Source organism: Lepidochelys kempii, chromosome 6 (assembly GCF_965140265.1).
Source record: "Lepidochelys kempii isolate rLepKem1 chromosome 6, rLepKem1.hap2, whole genome shotgun sequence".
NCBI lineage: Eukaryota > Metazoa > Chordata > Testudines > Cheloniidae > Lepidochelys > Lepidochelys kempii.
This window is the reverse complement of record NC_133261.1, coordinates 51,992,795-52,013,847: the sequence shown is the minus strand read 5'-3', so window position 1 is coordinate 52,013,847 and position 21,053 is coordinate 51,992,795. Positions and strand designations below refer to the sequence as shown.

The window sequence follows — 21,053 nt, the reverse complement described above, 5'->3', positions numbered from 1 at the left end:
GCTGAGCTTTGACTGCTGCTCAGGTCTTCAGTCATGGTGATGAGGAGTGGGATGCCACCTGACCTGGCCAATTCTGATGTCTTTGGTGCCTCCTAAGAACAGGCCTCAGCTAAACCCCAGAGCAGGACTAGCCAAGCATACAGTTTTCCTTTTCAACAAGCTTACTAGCAACTATATGTGACTGCTGTGTATCAGTCAGTGACCCTCAGGAGTGAAGAATGTACTGGGGATGCTTTCTCTCGGGAGAGAATCAAATCTGAAGTCAAATCAGGGATTGCAGAGGCTAAAGAGCTCTGAAATTCTTAAATGCAGAATGAAACTCAAAAAGAAAGTTCTGCAGCAGGAGAGTATTAGTTTGTCCTGTCTGCACCATGGAGGCAGAAGAGAAACAGAGTAACATCTCTAGGCAGGTGTGGACAGCTATGCCAATGATGGATATATCTGGTGCTATATTCTGAAGTGCAGGCTGGAAGACTAGTTAGTGGATCTATGAACCTTAATGTGATGGAGAAGGTCAGTTTTCAGCAAGGGGTTTATTAACCATACATCTGTTAAGATTAATGGAATTAGAGTGAACATTCGGGCTAGATATGTATTCAAAGCACTTGTTTTATGTACTACAGATGATTATAGTACATTTCTATGTATCATTAGCATACAGTAGAAGGGTTAGACTGTCTAAAGGCCATTTTCACACACAAGCTCACAAGATAACACCTCAAAATAACAGGTCTCAATTACCCACATTTTATTAGTTCATTTAAATGATATCATTGAAAATAAATGGATACGCCCACATTTTTGGAAAATGGAATGTCCTGATCTATTCAATGGCCTTCAGTTAAGTATGTTGTAAGTTCAATGAAAAACTAAAATTATTTAAGAATCAGTTGGGATGCAGCCAAAAGCTGAATGGCTATCTGTCTACTACTTATTTATAAATAGCTTAAAAGGAAAACATTGAGAAGACTCCCCTATTTTCCTAAAAATCAGCATTAAAAAGCTTATCTTTTTCCAACTGTAAGAAAATAGCAACAGACAATTAAATGGGACTGCACCAGCAGCAGTTTGCTGTATGGTCACAAGAGTGACTTGCCATCATACTGCAATGTATATCATTGAATTACTATGGGAAAAAGTGCCACCCCAAGCAACTAATGTGTTTGCAAGATGACTGTTTACTGTTGCTTCCACAAGACTGTGATGTCTCCCAGTAAGTACAATATCTGTAATTAATTTCTGTGGTCTTTACATTCTGGTCATGACAAAGTGAAAGTCGCATGCATTGAATTTGGGACTATTTCATAATAAAGTAAAAAAAGCTTCGGACTGTCATGACACAGTATAAAACATCCTCCAAATGACAGCAAACCCTTCATTTTGGTTTAGTAAAAGCAATACCATTACCTCGTGATTAAACATCCTCTGTTCGATATGTGGCTGTTGCTTAATATGACCCTTTATAGCACTTTACATTTTCAGTGTGCTATAAAATGCATTTGTACTCAACACCTCTATTGAGGTAGCTATGTATTCTCCCCATTTTAGATAGGGAAACAGGCACAAAGAGATTAATCAATTTGACCAAGATCATACCAGAAGTGAGTGGCAAACTTGGGGTAAGATTTATGAGTTCCCAACTCCCAGTCCCAAGCTAATTCTTCTACACCATATGTTGACTTGACGAACATGAAAGTCTCCATGGGGAAAAAAAATTCCCAGTTAATCCAATTAATATGAAGACAACGGACAATAATTGTGAGAGTTATAACTTCTGGAATAATTTAAAAAGGAACAAAAGGCTTATGTAAATCTGTAAGGTGAATTAGAGAATAAGCTTATGAAAGGTCTATCCCCATTATGTTAAGTCTGCATCAGTAGCTGAAAACGATTGTTCCAGAATACAGTTTTTATAAACATGTTTTATTTGTCTTGCTTATACCGTTAGAACTGTAACTGCTGGCTGTCATTTCCCTTAAAAGGGGAAACCAATCAAAACACATACTGGTGCTTTTCAAAAGATAGCAATTAAAAGGGCAGCAGCAGCGGGGATTTGAGATTTCTTAAAACCTTCAGGCTGCAGGAAAGACGAAAGGACATGTGACCAAAAGTGTTATGATTATCCATTAGAGATTTCCATCAGTACCTGTATCAGTTATTTAGGTGATAATACAGAAGGTCAAGTATTAGTGACAGACAATGTGCAAGTCATAAGGAATGATAGAGACAATACCAATCCTTACAAAAGTCATTGCTATCAAAGAAACTTAAATATGTTCAAGAGAGATATCTAAATACTTCACATCAAATATACAAGTGGCCATCCAGATTATATCCTATATTTGCAGAAGTTTTAAAGTGCCAATCAAAGCTAATTTTGGGGGGGAAGGAGGGTTAAAAAAACCTTATACAATTACATCAGCAGTTACACAAAAGCAATTTATGTATCCTTAGCCACAGTAAACTGAGCCTGGTGATGGAGAATGCTGTAGCTAAGGGGTGTGTTGTCTATCAAAAGCTGGCTGTAAGCTTATTTGTCTAGTTAGGGATATATGCATCATTATGCATCTTAAACTGTTCAGTGCTTCATTTTAACATGAAAAGGCTGAAATGCAGCTGCTCTGCCAAACCACACTTCATTTCTTCCATCCTTCTTTCATGAGGAAAGTTTAATTTTGTCAACTGCCATCAGAATAAGATCTTTAGGGATTTGCTGATTTTATTTGTTGAATCACTATAGAATGTCAGAAGTGAGGCAGTCTTGCTTTTTTCTGCCACTTTAGTTAACAACGGAGATTTGATCACCCTGAAATTGCCTTTTTTCTTTACTCATAGCCAGAATAACAAATCTGAATCTCATGTGCAAGGCTCAAGATGATGCTTAGGACAGAACATGCAGAGTAAACGTTGTTTCTTTCCATATCCAGGTAATATAAAGCTGACAACTGTAGTCCTGTCTTTATGGGTAATGAAAAAAGTCCCATTACAATGAACTTCCTGTAAGGGAGAACAAATAGATAATAACTCTTCTGGTAACATGTATGGTACATTGGCCAGTGTGTTTTTGGCGTTTAATATAATCCTGTGGATTAGTTTAATTCACTTGCTGAGCATTCATTTGAGACATCCCTCTGTTGGGTCTTGGGGGCCCTCCACGACCTAGAAAATAAAAACAGCACTTACATTTTGTATCGAATCAGACCATTTTAGAGTTCATAAAGGGTGTGACTCAAGTTTGGTCTCAATAACTTTGGTTTAGAATTCATAGGTATATGCTTACTGTACTAATACATGGTCAATATTCTTATCCATTCAAACACAATCACACATGTATGCCTATTAAATCATCTAATCAATTCCTTGGTTTCCCCCTCTTGGTATTTTTCATAATTTTCCTCAATCTCTTAGATTAATTTAAACTAACTTCTAACAAGATTTTCCTCTTCAGTTAAACAGCAACTACTGACACAAGTCACCCACACATGTATGGGATAACATATCCAGTGCAAGTTAAACTAAGATTTTTAAAAAATAATTCGTTAGCATTTTTAAAAAATTCTTATTTTAAAGCCATTAAGCTAAAGGGTCTCTTAAATTATCAAACAGCCAGTCGCAGGTCTGCTGTCACTTTCCTGCTCCTTTGTATCGAGCAGGAAGTCTTGAAAGTCTCAAACAGCATTCTGAAAATAGATCACCAGCTATTGTTCTGTTGAAGCTAGACATATCAATTTAGAAAACCTATCTTCAATCAATCCACCCTTCTGCCAAAATACTTACCTGCATTTTATTGGCAATGAGCCCTGGACTTTCCTGTTATTTGGAATATATTTATGCACAGCACTGCTATAACTTCACCACGATTAGATAGACTCTCAATCCCCATTCCCATCACACCATTTATTAGGACAGTTCCTTTTGACAACGCATACAGACATTTCCACAAGGTGGCTAATGTTGTTATAGATTTCAACGTTTTAGGCAGCAGAAATGGAGAACATGCAATGTAGTTACCAAATGCCTGTTGAAAAACTATGGAAGTATTGTTGAAAGGTAATTAAAGTTCAGATGCAGAAATATTAGCTCAACTACAGTTTTGGCTATTTGATAAACAGTTAGTTTAAGCGCCTACATGATTGAGTGACTTCAATATATTAATATTTTTGTTTCATTCTCAAAATAAAGTACACAGTGCAGCTGCAAATAAGGCTGGAAATATTTTAGGAGATTTTTACAAAGGGAAAAACCCACCCATCTCTATTTAAGTATCAATTCCTATAATCACTTTCTTGCAGACTCTAGGAACTAAATTAAAAAAAGGCAGCGTTTGTAAATATGTAGACCAAACAAAAGTATTCCGCAACAGGCTGCAAGTAACGCAACACATCTTTATTGAAATTGAAGAAACATCAATATACAAATTCAGAAGTCAAGGGAGCTTTAAAAAATGCACAAAAGTAAAGCCTGCAGTCAAAATTCTAGCAAATCTTGTCAGCAAAAAATTAAAATTCCAAATTGGGTCAGATGGGGCAGCAGTGAAAGGGGTGCAAAGCTTTACCAAAAAAAAATATATTTTCAAGTTTTCAGGGCTCATTTTGTGTTACTAAGAAAAAAGGCAACTAAATAGTGTGAATGCAAAGATAAACTTAAATCTTAGCAGACAAATGTAACTTCTTACAAACAAAAATACTTCATTCAACAGCCAATTAACAATTTCCAACAAAAAGTTCCAGGAAAATTTAAATTTTTTGAATTGTGGCCTATTAGTTATATATGATAAAATGTTTTCTGATCCACAACCCTCTAAGAGATTGCATCAGAAACTCCAGTTCAGCAGAATGAGGAACATATCATTTGAGTATTACCTCGAGGGGCTCCCCGCGGTCCACTCTGTCCAGAGCCACGTTTAAAATTCTGTTGATATCCATCCTAAAGAAAGTATAAAGTGAGAAAAGTAAATTAAAGGTATCCTCATTAAACCATCACAATCATTTGTTGTGCCTTAGAAAGTTAAATATTTGCTATTAAAAATATTAAGTTTCAAGAGTATTTAGAATAACCCATCCATTTTCAGTATATGAATTCAGGTAAATGATGCCAGTGGGGGCATTGCCAACATACAGAATTGTAATTCTTAGTAGGAAATCCTAATCTGCCTCACAAGACTAGAAAGGAGTTAGGTTCATTAGCTACTAATAAACATCTTAAACTGTTTTCACTGACTAAGTGATTAAACTTTACATAACATATCTAGGCTTGGAAGGATTACAGTTTTTATTGGTAAATGTAAATGTCACTATAACACACACAAACGGATGAATAATATTGATAAATAATGGAAGTTTACAGCTAGGCAAAGAAAGAAAAATGCTGCTTGAGAATTTAAGCGTCAAAATCTAGTGATTCAGACTTAGGTTTGTTACAAATGGACTCGCAAATGAATAGTAAAAAGTTATGATTTGCTGATTTATAGATATTGGCTTTGTATATCTGGACATGTGATATTGACAATGTGTTTTAACTGTTTATAAAGCTTTAACTTTTTGAATCTCAATGTTTTCTGTCAATTAGTCTGACACAACCCAAAATATAATTTACCACAGTTGTGAAAATTTGAATACAAATTAACCGCGCAATAAATTTTTTTTAAAATTTATCGCACTGTTAAACAATAATGGAATACCATTTATTTTAATATTTTGGATGTTTTTCTACGTTTTCAAATATATTGATTTCTATTACAACACAATACAAAGTGTACAGCTCTCACTTATTTTTACAGTGCAAATATTTGTAATAAAAATATAAAGAAATAGTATTTTTCAATTCACCTCATACAAGTACTGTCGTACAATCTCTTTATCACAAAAGATTAACTTACAAATGTAGAATTATGTACAAAAAAAATAACTGCATTGAAAAATAAAGCACCGTAAAACTTTACAGCCTACAAGTCCACTCAGTCCTACTTCAGCCAATTGCTCAGACAACCAAATTTGGTTACAATTTACAGGAGATAATGCTGCCCGCGCTTCTTGTTTACAATGTCACCTGAAAGTGAGAACACGCATTTGCATGACACTATTGTAGCCAGTGTCGCAAGATATTTACATGCCAGATGCACTGAAGATTCATATGTCCCTTCATCTTCAATCACCATTCCAGAGGACATGCGTCCATGCTGATGATGGGTTCTGCTCGATAAGAATCCAAAGCAGAGCAGACTGATGCATTTTCATTTTTATCATCTGAGTCAGATACCACCAGCAGAAGGTCGATTTTCTTTTTTGGTGGTTCGGGTTTTATAGTTTCTGCATCTGAGTGTTGCTCTTTTAAGACTTCTGAAAGCATGCTCCACACCTCGTCCCTCTCAGATTTTGGAAAGCACTTCTGATTCTTAAACTTTGGGTCAAGTGCTGTAGCTATTTTCAGAAATCTCACATTAGTATTTTCTTTGCATTTTGTGAAATCTGCAGTGAAAGTGTTCTTAAAATGAACATGTGCTGGGTCACCATCCAAGACAGCTATAACATGAAATATATGGCAGAATGCAGGTAAAACAGAGAAGAAGACACTTCTCCCCCAAGGAGTTCAGTCACAAATTTAATTAACACATTATTTAACGAGCATCATCAGCATGGAAGCATGTCCTCTGGAATGGTGGCTGAAGTATAAAGGGGCATACGAATGTTTAGCATATCTGGCATGTAAATACCTTGCAACACCAGCTACAAAAGTGCCATGCGAATGCCTGTTCTCACTTTCAGGTGACATTGTAAATAAGAAGCAGGCAGCAGCATCTCCTGTAAATGTAAACAAACCTGTTTCTTAGCCATTGGCTGAACAAGAAGTAGGACTGAGTGGACTTGTAGGCTCTAAAGTTTTACATTGTTACATTATTGCTCTCAAAAAAACAAAACAAAAAACCTACATTTGTAAGTTACACTTTCACGATAAAGAGATTGCACTACAGTACTTGTATGAGGTAAACTGAAAAATACTATCTAGTTCTTATCGTTTTTACAGTGCAAATATTTGTAATAAAAATAATATAAAGTGAGCGCTGTACACTTTGTATTATGTTGTAATAGAAATCAATATATTTGAAAACGTAGATAAACATCCAATATTTAATAAATTTCAATTAGCATTCTATTGTTTAACAGTGCGATTAATTGCAATTAATTTTATCACGATTTATTTTGAGTTAATCACGTGAGTTAACTGTGATTGACAGCCCTAATAAAAATCTAAAAAATGCTTAAAGCCCGTAATTTTGTGCAACTGTGAAAATTTAAAGTGATAAATCTAAAAAATGCTTAAAAATAAATATTAGCAGCTAAAATAAAAAAAAGCAAATTCTGCCAAGCATAGAGATCAGTGGTCTCAGACCTTTATACTGGTGACTCCTTTCACATAGCAAGCCTCTGAGTGCGACCCCCCCATAAATTAAAAACACTTTTTTATATATTTAATACCATTGTAAATGCTGGATGCAAACCGGGGTTTGGGGTGGAGGCTGACAGCTCGCGACTGCCCACGTAATAACCTTGTACCCCCTAAGGGGTCCCGACCCCCAGTTTGAGAACCCCGATATAGATATATAAAAATATAAACATAGGGAGTATATCTGTTTAGTAATACAGTTATTACATTTTATTTGTTAGCATTGCAGAGCCAAAACAGGTAAGAAAGTAGACTAATTCCATTTTGGCTCATCCACCAACAGAATCATTAGCCAAGTTCCAACTGCAGGATTTTCCAGTATGTCTATTGTAAAGGGTTGCCCACAGATAAATGACAACAGACGAATTTTAAATTTTTACTGGTGAAGCAAAAGTCACAAAAAAAGCTTTATTTTCAAAATCCCAGGGTGAGTAAGACTGGCCATTTGGATGGTTATGGAGCAAGGAGCTTTAATTTCACTTGTAAACTAAGCACATTTGATATGGAGTCGTTGAGATTTAGCAATTAAAACTCTAAGAATATTTACTAGTTGCTGTAAGCAAGTTATTTCATTTAGTTTGACTGATTTTTCTATTCTTATCATTTTAATTTAAACGTCAACTCACCCGTTGATAGTTGGAGTAGTCCCGAGGAGCATTAAATTGGGGCTGCGAGTAACCACTGTTTGGAGTGTTGGAAAATGAAGGGCGGTAGCCATCATACCCTCCTAAGGATTAGAATACAAATGCTTACTGAAGGGCACATAACCAGTCTTCATAAATTATGATACACACATGAAAGGCCACGGAGGGATTTCATTGACTATTAAGAAAAAAACTGGAATAAAAAAGTGTTGTGCGCCAGCAGACTGTAAAAACTTGTAAAATAACCTACATCTTCTCATTAAGACCTCATAAAAAATTGGGGAAGTGGTATCTGAGGATGTTTCTCTGATAATCTGTTATTTATTATTTGTATTACCATATGTCCAGGAACCCTAGTCATGGACCAGGACCTTGTTGTGCTAGGCACTGCACAAACACAGAACAAAAGATGATTCTTCATTCAGTTCTTAGAGACAGTCTAGCACAAGCCTAGAATTTAAACTGCTTCGTTAAGATAGAAAAAAGCGAATACCACCACAAGCTTAAATATCTTCCCAATATATTTCTGTATTAAACAATAGGGTCAACATAACATAAGGTCTCCTGCCATTCTGTAAACCTGAAAAAAAATTCATATAAACTCTCAAAATTTAGATAAAATATATATACATATATATATTTATTTTTTACCTCTAAACCCATTGGCAGGTCCCCTGTATCCATTCATTAAGCCCCGAGTGCCGCGTGATCCACCACGAGACACTCCCCGGTTGTTATAATAAGGCTGACTGTTACGTGGGAACCCAGTATTCTGTTGTGGAGGCTGCTGGTGGTTACCTGCCACTTGATGGGACTGGTCCGGGGAACCATGGTAGGTGCCAACCACTATAATAAAAAACCAAAAATGGAAGTTTATGTTTTCTATGTTCCCCAAAGACTGATAGGTATCAAGTTAAACCAATCAAGTCTGCCTTAGTACCATCAAGCAGAGCAGTAAATGTTTACAAACCCAAAGACAGATGCTTTGCAGAACTAAAAGTTGCTATTCTGACACATTCCACAGTACTAAAATAATGCAAGATGTCTAGTGTTCAGCAAAGACAGTGTCAACAGGCCTCAAGTTAGTACAATTACTCTCATCTTTTCACTGGTGTTTGTAGATTTAAATAATAATGATAATAAAAATCAACACACCACACAACCCTGAAACAACTGGAAACATTCTCAAGTGACTTCCACAATCTTTCCATGAAGTTGCTAAACATAGAGCCCAGAGGCAGCGACACTGCTCCATAAAAATTTATTCTGCGTGCAGAACTTCCCCTCAGTTGCATCCTCCTCATTAAAAGTTTTGGTTTTGCAGAGACTCCCCCTGAACAAAATTTTACACATTCTAAATTCCATTTAATTTTAAGTCGGCTGCCTGGTTTCTTGGTATTTGGTCTCCATGACTATCCTCCACTGGAAGCCTCCCTTTTAGGCTAAAATAATGTTTTAATTTTGTCTAACAAGTTTACCTGTCTGGAGCTGTTCTTGCTGAAGTTCTGATTGTTCTACTTGATGAGGCTGATTGGAGAAACTCTGGTTGTAACTGGCCTGGTACTGATTTTGTTGCTTTAGGGTTTCTGGCTCATTGACAGGAGGAACAGGTGCATTCATATTGAATACCTACAATGGTAGGAAAAAACTAAATATCTCTCTGGTCTACATTTTCCCCAATTTGTACTTACGTGTCTTTTGCACACAATCCGAGACTATATGCTTTATAAACTGACAAAAGAAGTAATTACCTTCCTTTCTGTAACTGTTGTTCTTTGAGATGAGTTGAACATGCCCACTCCATTGTGGATGGGTGTGCACTTTGTGTGCACAAATGTCATTTTCCTCCCCCTTCAGCAGTACCCATCAGGATGGCTGGAGGCCCCCGCCCCAACGCCACATGCCAATGCATGGTGATGTAAGAAGGTGGAGACAACCCAACCCCCCTCAGTTCCTTTGTACTGGATGTACTCTGATGGAGAGGGGAAGGTGGGCAGGCTATGGAATGGACATGTGGAACATCTCGAAGAACAACAGTTACAGAAAGGTAGGTAATCGTTTCTTCTTCAAGTTATTGAACATAACTTCCACAGTAGGTGACTCTCAAGCAAACGTCTATGGAGGCGGATTCGGAGTCTATCTGAATAGCAATTGCAAGACCACCTGCCGAAACTGGCATAATCTCTGGATTGATAGTCAATGGTGTAATGAGAAGAGAAGGTGTGGCTAATGACCAAATTGCTGCTTTATAAATGCAGCGTAAGACAAACCTTATCTTTATAAAAAACTGTATAAGGGGGTTCTGAAACTAAATCTCTCAAAATGCCACCTTCATAGAAAAGTTAAGGAGGGAGCCAGTCACAAGGTGTTCAAAGTGGGGTTCCATTAGAATTGCCAGGACTAAGTCGAGATCTCAAGGTGGGATGGGACATTCACTTGAGGGTATAATCTATTATCCACTGTGACAGACCCAGACCAGTAGAGTACAGGAATCTGGCAGAAGGCAAGTATAATGGCCACTGGATGAATAGTTTTCTGTTCCCTGAGTGAACAGAGCAGGGGCTGCCCTAGAGCAATCAGGAACCTGCTAGAACCAATTAAGACAGGCAAGCTAATCAAGACACCTGGAGCCAATTAAGAACTTTCTAGAATCAATTATGGCAGGCAGGCTAATCAGGACACCTGGTTTAAAAAGGACCTCCCATCAGTTAGTAGGGGGGCACACAAGGAGCAGGGAGTAAGAAGGCGTGCTGCGGGAGGACTGAAGAGTTCAAGCGTGATCAGGTTTCAAGAGGAAGATCCTGCAGTGAGGATAAAGAAGGTGCTGGGGGAAGGCCATGGGGAAGTAGCCCAGGGAGTTGTAGCTGTCATGCAGGTGATACAGGGAACGTTGTAGACAGCTGCTATCCACAGGGCCCTGAGCTGGAACCCAGTGTAGAGGGTGGGCCCGGGTTCCCCCCATCCCCACAACTCCTGATAGGACACAGGAGGAGTTGACCAAGTCTGTGAAAAACACCAGAAGGAAAGGTCTAAATTGGAAAGGGATCTGGCCTGTTCCCGACCCACTGGGTGGGACACAGACTGCAGGGATTGTTCTCCGTTTTCCCCATGCTGGCCAGTGATGAAGTTAGCTGAGTGGACGGCAGGTTTGAGCCACTAGCAAAAGTGGCCAAACTGAGGGCTGCCAGGAATCTCTGAGGCAACCAAATCTGTTAATAAGCGCAGGACCCACCAAGGCAGAGGAGGAACTTTGTCACACCACCCATACATCAAAGCTGAGACAGCAGCCAAATGCACCCTTACAAAACAGTCAGATTCTGTTTTAGATCTAGCAGATAGTTCAGCACAATACTCAGGGTGCTTGCTGAGCAGCACACATTTCTCATGAACCCAAATGGAGAAGCACTTCCATTTGACCAAGTAAGTGACCCTAGTTGAGGGTCTTCCATTAATTTAGAAATACATTCTGGACATCCTGTGAGCAGGACCTTTCAAAGGGATTCAGCCACGAAGCATCTATGTTGTGAGATGGAGAGCTTGGAGGCTGGAGTGATGAAGGCAGCCATGGTCTCAAGAAATTATGTCTGGATCTAACAAGAAGACTAGAGGAACCTCTGACAGAATCAGGAAAGCTGAATAGCAGTATTGAAAGAGCCATGCCGTGACATACTTTAAAGGATGAGACAAGCATAGTCCTTTATTATTTTTGGATATTACTCGGAAGAACAAAGGAATTGTACGGAAGGCATATAGAAGGGAATTCTCCAAGATAGGAGAAAGGCATGTTAGGTTGCCTAGGGAACAGAACTGGCAAAATTTTCTATTGGGTCTTGTTGCAAAAAGGTCCACTTGGGGAAACCCCGAGAGTTGGAAGATAAACCTGGCTACAACTGGACCTAACGACCACTCGTATTGATCGCTGAAGGATCTTCTCAGCTGATCTGCCAGGATGTTCTGTTTCCCCAAAAGGTAAGCAGCTTTGAGGTGAAACAATGGAGTTTAGATGTACTGCTCTTAACTCCCTGACATTTATTACCAAAGGCCTTGTGTCTTCATGGACCCAATGTGAGCCCCCCCAACCTAGAGAGGATGTGTGAGAGACTAGAGGGTGTGTTCATAGTGTGGGAAGGAAAGCAACTTCCAAGCAAACATTTAGAGGGTCTATCCACCAATCCAGAGACAACACAACTAGCTTTGGAACTTGAACCATCTTGTCCAAATGGTGGCAATTCAGGGCATATACTGATGTTAACCACGTTTGCAGCTTCCTGAATGACAGTTTGGCATGCTGCACTACACAGGCTCATGCTGCCATATGACCTAGCAACCTGAGGCACTTACTTGCTGTTATGAGCAGGGAAGCCTTCATTCAAACTATTAGGTCTCAAATGGTTTTGAACTTGGTTTGTGGTAGAAAAGCTCTGGCTTGTGGAGTCAAGGATTGCTCCACTGAAATCTACTGTCTGTACAGGCTTCGATACGGATTTTTCTCGATTCATTCAGAGCTCCAGAGCATTGAATATAGATAGAGCAATGAATATGCTGGACAGGACCCGCGACTCTGATCGACCTCTGATCAACCAGTCAGTCACTCAGGTATGGGAAGACATGGATACCTAATTTTGGAAGATGAGCTGGTTCCACAGCTGCCAAGCCAAACTGAAGCACTATGAATGGATAATGTTGAATATCAGGCATTAACCTGATAAATTTTCAATGGTTGGGACATATTGCAATATGGAAGTAAGTGTCCCTCAAGTCAAGGGCCCCATACCAGTTTTCTTCTAGGGAAGAGATAATTGACACTAGGAACAGTGTGAGATTTTATTTTCTGTAGGAATTTGTTCAACTCTCTGAGATCTAAGATGGGCATGAGATCTCCTTTTGTCTTGGGAATCAGGAAACAGAAATAGAAGCCTTCTCTCTGGTAGCTCAACAGTACCTCCTCTACAGTCTGTCTGAAAGAGATTCTCGACATTGCCCTTCAGTGGGAGATCGAGAGTGGTCCCTGACTGGGGGAGCAGGAGTATAGAGAGAGGGGTAGGGTGTATTAAACTGGATGACATACCTCTGTTCCACCATACTTAAGGCACGCTTGTCTTATATTATGTGGGTCCAAGTACTTAGGAAGTGGGACAAGCATTTGGTAAACAAAAAAAAAAAGGGGGGGGGGCGGGGGAACAGACAGAAGTGAAGAGACTGGTATAATGTCCTCAACTACCCAATCAAAATGCCTGTTTGGAAGAGGCAGCTGGATGTGATGGGCTCGTTGACACTGAAGAGGAGGGCACCTTCTATAGCTCCTTCTCTGTTTTCCTAGGAGGATCTTGGAAACGCGGAGCAAAGCTATGGTGACGAAAGGAGAGTTACCTTTTCCGTAACTGGTGTTCAAGATGTGTTGCTCATGTCTATTTCACAATAGGTTGTGTGCTCACCATGTGCACCAGTGCTGGAAGTTTTTTCCCTAGGAGTACCCGTGGGGGGGGGGGGGGGGGGGGATTGCCCCAGCGACCCCTGGAGTAGCACTTCCATGGCTTGGTATAAGGGGCGCTGCGTGCTCCCCCCACCCTCAGTTCCTTCTTGCCAGACAACTCCAACAGAGGGGAAGGAGGGCAGGATGTGAAACAGACATGAGCAACAAATCTCTACCACCACCAGTTATGGAAAAGGTAACGGTCTTTTCTTCTTCGAGTGATTGCTCATGGGTATTCCACAACAGGTGATTCCAAGCTATACCTGTTGGAGGTGGGTAGGAGTTCACAAGTTCTCAGGACGGAGGACAGCCCTGCTGAACCAGGCATCATCCCTGGTTTGGGAGACAATCTCATAGTCCAAGGTGAACATGTGAACGGAAGACCACGTGGCAGCCCTACAAATGTCCTGGATGGGGACATAGGCCAAGAAGGCAGCCGATGAGGCCTGTGCTCGAGTCAAGTGTGCCTTCACAATCAGTGGCAGGGGGATACCCGCCAGTTCATAACAGGTACGGATGCACAAAGTGATCCGGTTGGAAAGCCGCTGAGTGGAGGACAACTGACCCCTCGTGCTCAGCTGAGTCAAACAGTTGCGAGGAATTTCTGAATGGCTTGGTTCACTCATGGTAGAAAGCCAGAGCCTGTCACACATCGAGCGTGTGGAGACTGCGCTCCTCACTGGACACGTGGGGCTTGGGGCAGAGGACCAGCAGAAAAATGTCCTGACCTATGTGATAGGTGGAGACCACCTTTGGGAGGAATGCAGGGTGTGGGAGGAGCTGGACCTTGTACTTATGAAACACCGTGTATGGAAGCTCGGAGGTCATGGCCCTGAGTTCCGAGACCTGCCTGGCCAACGTGATCGCGACCAGGAAGGCCACCTTCCATGAGAGGTGGGACCAGAAGCACATGGCTAGCAGCTCAAATGGGGGCCCTGTGAGACGGGCCAACACCAGGTTCAGGTCCCACTGCGGGACCGAGGGCATATGGGAAAGAGACGGTCCAAACCCTTAAGGAACCGGCCAGTCATAGCATGGCAGTGCACTGGTGGATGGAAGGCCGATATGGCTGCCAGGTGCACCTTGACTGACAAGGGTGCCAGGCCCTGGGCTCTAAGGTGGAGAAGGTAGTCAAGGATAATCTGGATCGGGGCAGCCACTGAGGGAAACGCCATTCACCCGCCCATCTAGAGAACCGGGACCACTTCGTCAAGTAGGCGCGGTGCGTGGAGGGCCGCCTGTTTTCTAGGAAGATGCGTTGAACCCCTTCTGAGCATGTCCTCTCCTCCCTACTAGCCATTGAGCAGCCACGCCGTGAGGTGGAGAGCCACTAGATTGGGGTGGAGAAGGCAGCCCTGGGAGAGTAGGTCCGGGCGGAACAGCAACGGCCATGGCGGAGCAACCGCCAGGCCCGTGAGGATCCCGTACCAATGTTGCCTGAGCCACGCTGGGCCTTGTCTGTCTTTATCTTTTCCAGGACCTTGCTGATCAGTGGGAACAGTGGGAAGGCATAGACAAACTGGCCTGACCAGGACAGGAGGAAGGCATCGGAGATAGCGCCCCTTCCCAGTCCCCCCCTTGGAGCAGAACCAGGGACAGCGCCGGTTCTGCCAAGTGGTGAACAGGTCCACCTGGGGAGTCCCCCACACTCAGAAAAGCCTGTGAGCCACTTCCTGGTGGAGAGACCACTTGTGTTGAGAGAAGTCCCTGCTCATGCGATCCGCCTGCACGTTCCAGGCGCCCGGTAGACGGAAAGCCTTTAGACAGATGTCATGGGCTATACAGAAATCCCACAGCCTGAGGGCTTCACAGCAGAGGGCAGAGGAGCAGGCCCTGTCTTGCCTGTTAATATAGAACATTGAGGCCGTTGTCTGTGAGGACCCTGACCACCCTGCCCTCCAGGTGCAAATGGAAGGCCACACACACCAGCCGTACCGCCCCGAGTTCCTTGACATTTATGTGTAGGGTCAGATCTTGAGCCGAACACAGGCCTTGGGTCTGAAGGCCCCTCAACCCATGTCCGACGCATCGGACACCAGCGACGGGGCCCTGTCCCTGAACAGGGGCCCTTGGAGCACGTTGCGTGGTGCGGACAACCACCATAGAGAGGCGATCGAGTTGGTACAGTAAGGACTTTGTCCGTCCTGTCCCTGGCCTGGGAGAACTCTGAGGCCAACCAGAGCTGGAGGGACCTCATCCTGAGTCTGGCATGATGGACCAGGGACATGCACACCAACATGTGACCCAAGAGCTGGAGGCACGCTCTGGCTGTTGTCACCGGGAATCTTGTGATGGGTAGATGAGCCCCTTCAGGGTCTCGAACCTGTCCGGTGGGAGGGAGGCACTGGCCAACGAGGCATCCAGGAGCGCCCTGATAAACTGTGTTGAACCAGGACTAACGTGGACTTGCTGTTGTTTACCAACAGGACCAAAGCAGTGCACATGGACAGGAGGAGCATCACATGATCCCTCACCTGCTACCGGGAGCTGCCTCTGACCAGCCAATCGTCCCTAACAAGGGAAAGATCTGGACCCCCCGGCGCCTGAGGTAGGCTACCACCACCAACATACATTTTGTAAATACCCTGTGGGCAGTGGACAGGCCAAATGGGAGGACCATAAATTGGTACCGATTCTGCCTCACCAGAAACGGAGGAAGCGTCTGTGCTCCTTGAATATAGGGATGTGGAAGTTAGTGTCCTGCACATTGACGGCAGCATAACAGTCCCCAGGATTCAGGGAGGGGATGATGGAGGCCAGGGAGACCATGCGGAACTTGAGCTTCACCATGAACTGGTCCAGACCTCGCAGGCCCAGGATTAGCCTGAGTCCCCCTTTGGCCTTCGGGATAAGGAAATAGCGGGAGTAGTATCCCTTGCCTTTGCACTCCTTGGGCACCACTTCCACTGCTCCTAGGCCCAGGAGCCACCCCACCTCCTGCTCGAGCAGAGCTCCGTGCGAGAAGTCCCCCAGGAGGGATGGGGGCGGGGGATGGTTGGGCAGGGAGAAAGTAAACTGGAGGGTGTAGCCCCGGGAGATGGTGTTGAGGACCCATCAGTCAGAGATCGGCTGCAATCACTCCGGGAGGAAAGCACACAGCCGGCTGGAGAAGGGAAGCTTTGAGGGCACATTCCTGAGGAGAACTGGCAGGGCGCCCCAAAGCGTCCCATCAAAAATGGCTTTTCCCCACCTGCTTGCCCTTGGAGGACCCAGGTTGGGGGGGCAGGCAGAGACTGCCTCTGAGGGCACCTCCTTATGGTCCCATGACTTCTTATGGTGGCCTTGTATTTCGGGTGATGGCCTGAGTGGGAGTCTGCTGCAGCTTGAACTTAGATTTAGCCAGAGCCAGAACATAGAGACCCAGAGTCTGGAGGGTCGTAAGGGAGTCTTTCATGCCATGTAGCCTTGTATCCGTTTGTGCTGCAGAGCTTTGCCGTCAAATGGGAGATCCTACATGGAGGTCTGCGCCATGCTGGACAGCCCAGAGAACAGGAGCCACGACGCTCTTCTCATGGACACCGTGGAGGCCATGTCCACCGCATCCGAAGCTGCCTGCAGGTTTGCTCTGGCAGCCGCTGTACCCTCCTCCACCAGTGCTTTGAACTCCTTCCTATCGCGCTCCTGGAGGGAGTCCTCGAACTTGGGCAGGAAGCCCCACAGACTGAACTCATACCGGCCAAGGAGAGCCTGGTGGTTTGCCACTCATAACTGAAAGCTTGAAGATGAATAAATTCTCCTTCCAAAAAAGAGTCCAGCCCCCGAGAATCTTTATTTTTTGGGGTAGGGGCTGGCTGGCCCTGCCATTCTCTGTGGTTGACCAACTCGACCACCAGGGAGTTGTGCGCCAGATGGGTGTATAAATACTTGTGTCCCTTGGTGGGCACAAAGTACTTGTGTTCCGCCCTCTTAGAGATGGGGGCCAACAAGGCCGGTGTTTGCCACAGGGCATTTGAAATTTTTGCCACCCCTTCACGGAGAGGCAAGGCTACCCTGCCCGGTGCCGAAGAGGACAGCACATTAAACAGGGAGTCCGAGGGCTCCTTCATCTCCTCTGTCTGGAGGTGGAGGCTTGATGCCACCATTTTTAAGAGTTCTTGGTGGGCCCTAAAGTCCTCCAGCAGGACGGAGAGGGGTGGGGCCGTAATCGCCTCATCCACTGAGGGCGAGGAGACCGGTGTGGTACTCTGGGTGTCCGCTGGCACCAGAGGGTCCACCACCTGGTCGATCTCCGGCCACGGTGCCGAGGAAGTACATCTCACCGACTCCTTCCTCAGAGGTCTGGAGAGGGAGGCCAACAGTGCTTCTAAAGCTCTGGCCACGATGCCCACAGGTACCATTGGGCCAGCCACGGCGCTCGGTGCCACTGCACCTGGCGGGGCCTACTGTTCAGCCTGGCTGGCCTGGCCCATCGATGGATGACTACGAATGGAGGCTGGGCTGACGTACGACCTGCCACTGTCCCTGGACCGGGAAGAGCGGCGGTGCCAGGAGTGACACCGACCACGGGACCGTGATCCCTATGTGGAGGACTGGTACCGTCAGTAACAACTGCCCTGCATTTGGCTCCGTTGGGCGGATCTGAGACGTCGAGACGACGGCGATCGACGTCCGGGGCTGTGGAGGCGATGCCTTGGCAGAGTCTTGGAGTAGGATACTGAGCGAACATGGCATCGACATCCGTGCTGTGACCAGCTGCGATGACCCCTCCGACACAAGGACCTTTGGCAACACCTGTCCCAGTCTGGTCGGTATTCGCTCCTTGAGGTGGAGCGGTGCCGAGAGTCTCCAACTGACAGACCCCAACCAGTCAGTGTGGTGGGAGTCAAGGGCGATCCATGGGGACTTTGCCCCTAACTGTTGCTGGGCAGCGAACAGCGTTGGGAATGTTCCCTGGACTGAGACCAGTACCGAACTGGGGGTGACAGTGGAGATCCCAGCGGCTGCTTGCCCTTGGAGTGTGGGGCCGACATCGGCGGTGCTCCTGGTACCGGCATGAACATAACATCCCGGATAGCCTGCAGGGCCTCCAGCATGGATAGCATCTGGACATCTGGGGAGGTCTGCTTCAAAGAGGCTGGGCTACTCTGCTATACATGAGTCAGAGACCTAGAGGCTGGTGGGGACCGAGGACTGCCCAACATGGGTCTAGCCTCTCTCCCGGGTTTCCCTCAGTGCCCTGCGAAGAAGGCATCTTTCTGGCCTTCTTGGTGTGCCCCATGGACGGGGAGCTGTGCCGACTGGTCAATGGCACCGGAAGGTCACTGCACACCGACACCTTGATGCCCAGTGCCAGCTCAGAGCGGCGCGCTGCAGTCGGGGTCAGCGCCAACTCCATGAGAATGGCCCTGAGCCTAATGTCCCCTCTCTCTTGGTCGGAGGCTTAAACAACTTGCAAATTTTGCAGCCATCGCTGGTATGGGTTTCTCCCAAACAGCGCAGACAGTCTGCATGCAGGTCACTCCTTGGCATAGATCGCGTACAAGTGCCGCACAACTTAAAATCTGGGGCGTGGGGCATGCCCCAGTCTGGGTTCTCTAACTGAACTAACTAAACAGCTAACTAACTACAGGTACCAACACTGAACGAACGAACAGTTCTGGGGACGAGCTACAGCAAAGCTGAAGCAGAGTAGTTCCGACACTCCTTCGCTGGCGGCAAGAAGAAACTGAGGGTGGGGGAGTGCGCAGCTCCCTTTATACCATGCCATGGAGGCACCACTCCAGAGGTCGCTGCGGCGCTTCCCCTACGGGTACTCCTAGGGGAAAAACTTCCGGCACCGGTGCACGTGCTGAGCACGCACACCTATTGTGGAATACACATGAGCAATCACTCGAAGAAAAGGTGGTTGTTGATGAAAATGCATCATGACTGCCTCATTGATTGGCAGAGCAATCTCAATCTAGGCAGGAGAGGTATCTCTGCCACCTTGATGCCAAAGACCCGAGACTACCTTTTCAGGAGATTTTGGTGGGCCCTGTAGCCTTCTGGAGGAGGTGAATCTCCCACTGAATCTATAGTTGCATCTGGTGATGAAGACAAGGCTGTAACCAGCATGTGAGGTAGTGGCAACTTCATAATCTGTGGTGGAGAAACTACCTGAGAAGATCATGGTCGGCTGGGACCAGTCACAGTACTGGAAAGCAGAGACGCCCTCTGTGCCTGGTACCTGTTTCCATGTCATCTACCGAAGAATGAAATTCCTGGTGCCATGATGTCCAATGTGCTCCCCGCAATGGTCGAGACTGCTGGGGTGAGATCCTAGCTGAGGGAGGAATGCCACATGGAGCCCAGAGTGGCCACTGGTATGGACCTGGGCCCCATCCACGTCCATGCCATTGTGACTTAGGGAAAACGCCAGCCATGGGGCTGCTGCACTGCCCATGGCCCCAGTGACCTTGCAGGAGGATAAGTGCTGTGTCCCTGCCGAGAAACAGGAGGCCCTCACTTCCAAGTCTAAGGAGTCAGAGGCTTCTGATAGCAGAGGCACTGATGCAGATGGTACTGGAGAGAGGAAACTTGAACCTGGGGATGGTAGTACTGGAGAAATCAAGGAAGGTTTCCCTCTAGATAAAACTGATTTGAGAAGAGGTCTAGATAGGGGTACGAGGGGTTCTCCGTGCACTGAGGGTTGAGCTGAGGGAGCAGGAAGTGGTTGGACAGTTTCCAACACTGGTGAAAACAGTACTGAGACACTAAACAAGTCTCTTGCGGTTGCATGTGCCTGTGGGATAGACTCAATGGACCTGCCTCAAGCTCTAAAGGCAGTGAACCCCTCGTAGTAGGCAAGGCTTGCGGGGCTGCTTTCTCTGCCACATGCTTAGAGTCTATGCCCCATCTCATCTCAGTACCGAGACTGACGAACAAGATGGTGAGCCCGAGAAAGTTCTGGATCTCTCCTTCAGCACCAGAGATCGGGACCGTGGAGCTGAAAATACTTCTGGTGGAGTATTCCATATCAATGTTGAAATACTTTGGGCACTCTCCACATGCGATAACTCAGCTGAGAGTCAAAATGCTGCTTCCATAAGCAAGCACTTAAGCCTAGCTGGTCTATCCTTCTTCAAGCAGAGTTTGAAGGCCTTGCAAATGTGACACTTGTCACTAATGTGGGCCTCATATCAGACAGGTCAGAAGCACAGGTGCATCTTTTCGGAGACCTAGAGCAGTTGATGGAGAGGTAAATCACTATGGGCTAGGGAGAGTTGAGAGGCAATGGCTAGGGACGTCCCAGCCGGTGCTGGGTCAGACCCATCCAACTGCTGTGCATCCAGACTCCACCCATACCCAGACCCATGCCAAGCCTCACCTGCCTTCACCCAGAAACACCTCCTCACCGAGAATCCCCCACCCAGCCCTGGGGCTTGGGATGCCCTGGTCAGTCCCGGTGGGGCTGGGTGAAGAGTGTACGTCCCCTGCACAAAGTGGCCGGGCCAGACCCCCCTGCCTCCCATGAAACGTCCCCCACTACAGGAAGTTCCACATCCTCACACCCC

General features: G+C 45.2%; 1 protein-coding gene across 5 annotated transcripts in view; it reads right to left on the bottom strand.

The window, feature by feature from the left end:
• Positions 1 to 724: 724 nt before the first annotated feature.
• The window catches only part of CAPRIN1 (cell cycle associated protein 1), an 88,076-nt gene continuing 67,747 nt past the window's right edge, over positions 725 to 21,053 (bottom strand). For 3 of the 5 annotated variants that reach the window (XM_073347912.1, XM_073347914.1, XM_073347913.1), the window contains 5 exons: positions 9,566 to 9,716; positions 8,739 to 8,933; positions 8,070 to 8,170; positions 4,863 to 4,926; positions 725 to 3,159 (listed from right to left, as the gene is read on the bottom strand). In XM_073347912.1, coding sequence (XP_073204013.1) covers positions 3,095 to 3,159; positions 4,863 to 4,926; positions 8,070 to 8,170; positions 8,739 to 8,933; positions 9,566 to 9,716 — 576 coding nt within the window. In that variant the 3' untranslated portion in view covers positions 725 to 3,094. The remainder of the gene's footprint in view (positions 3,160 to 4,862; positions 4,927 to 8,069; positions 8,171 to 8,738; positions 8,934 to 9,565; positions 9,717 to 21,053) is intronic. The other 2 variants (XM_073347915.1, XM_073347916.1) reach the window with 2 other exon arrangements.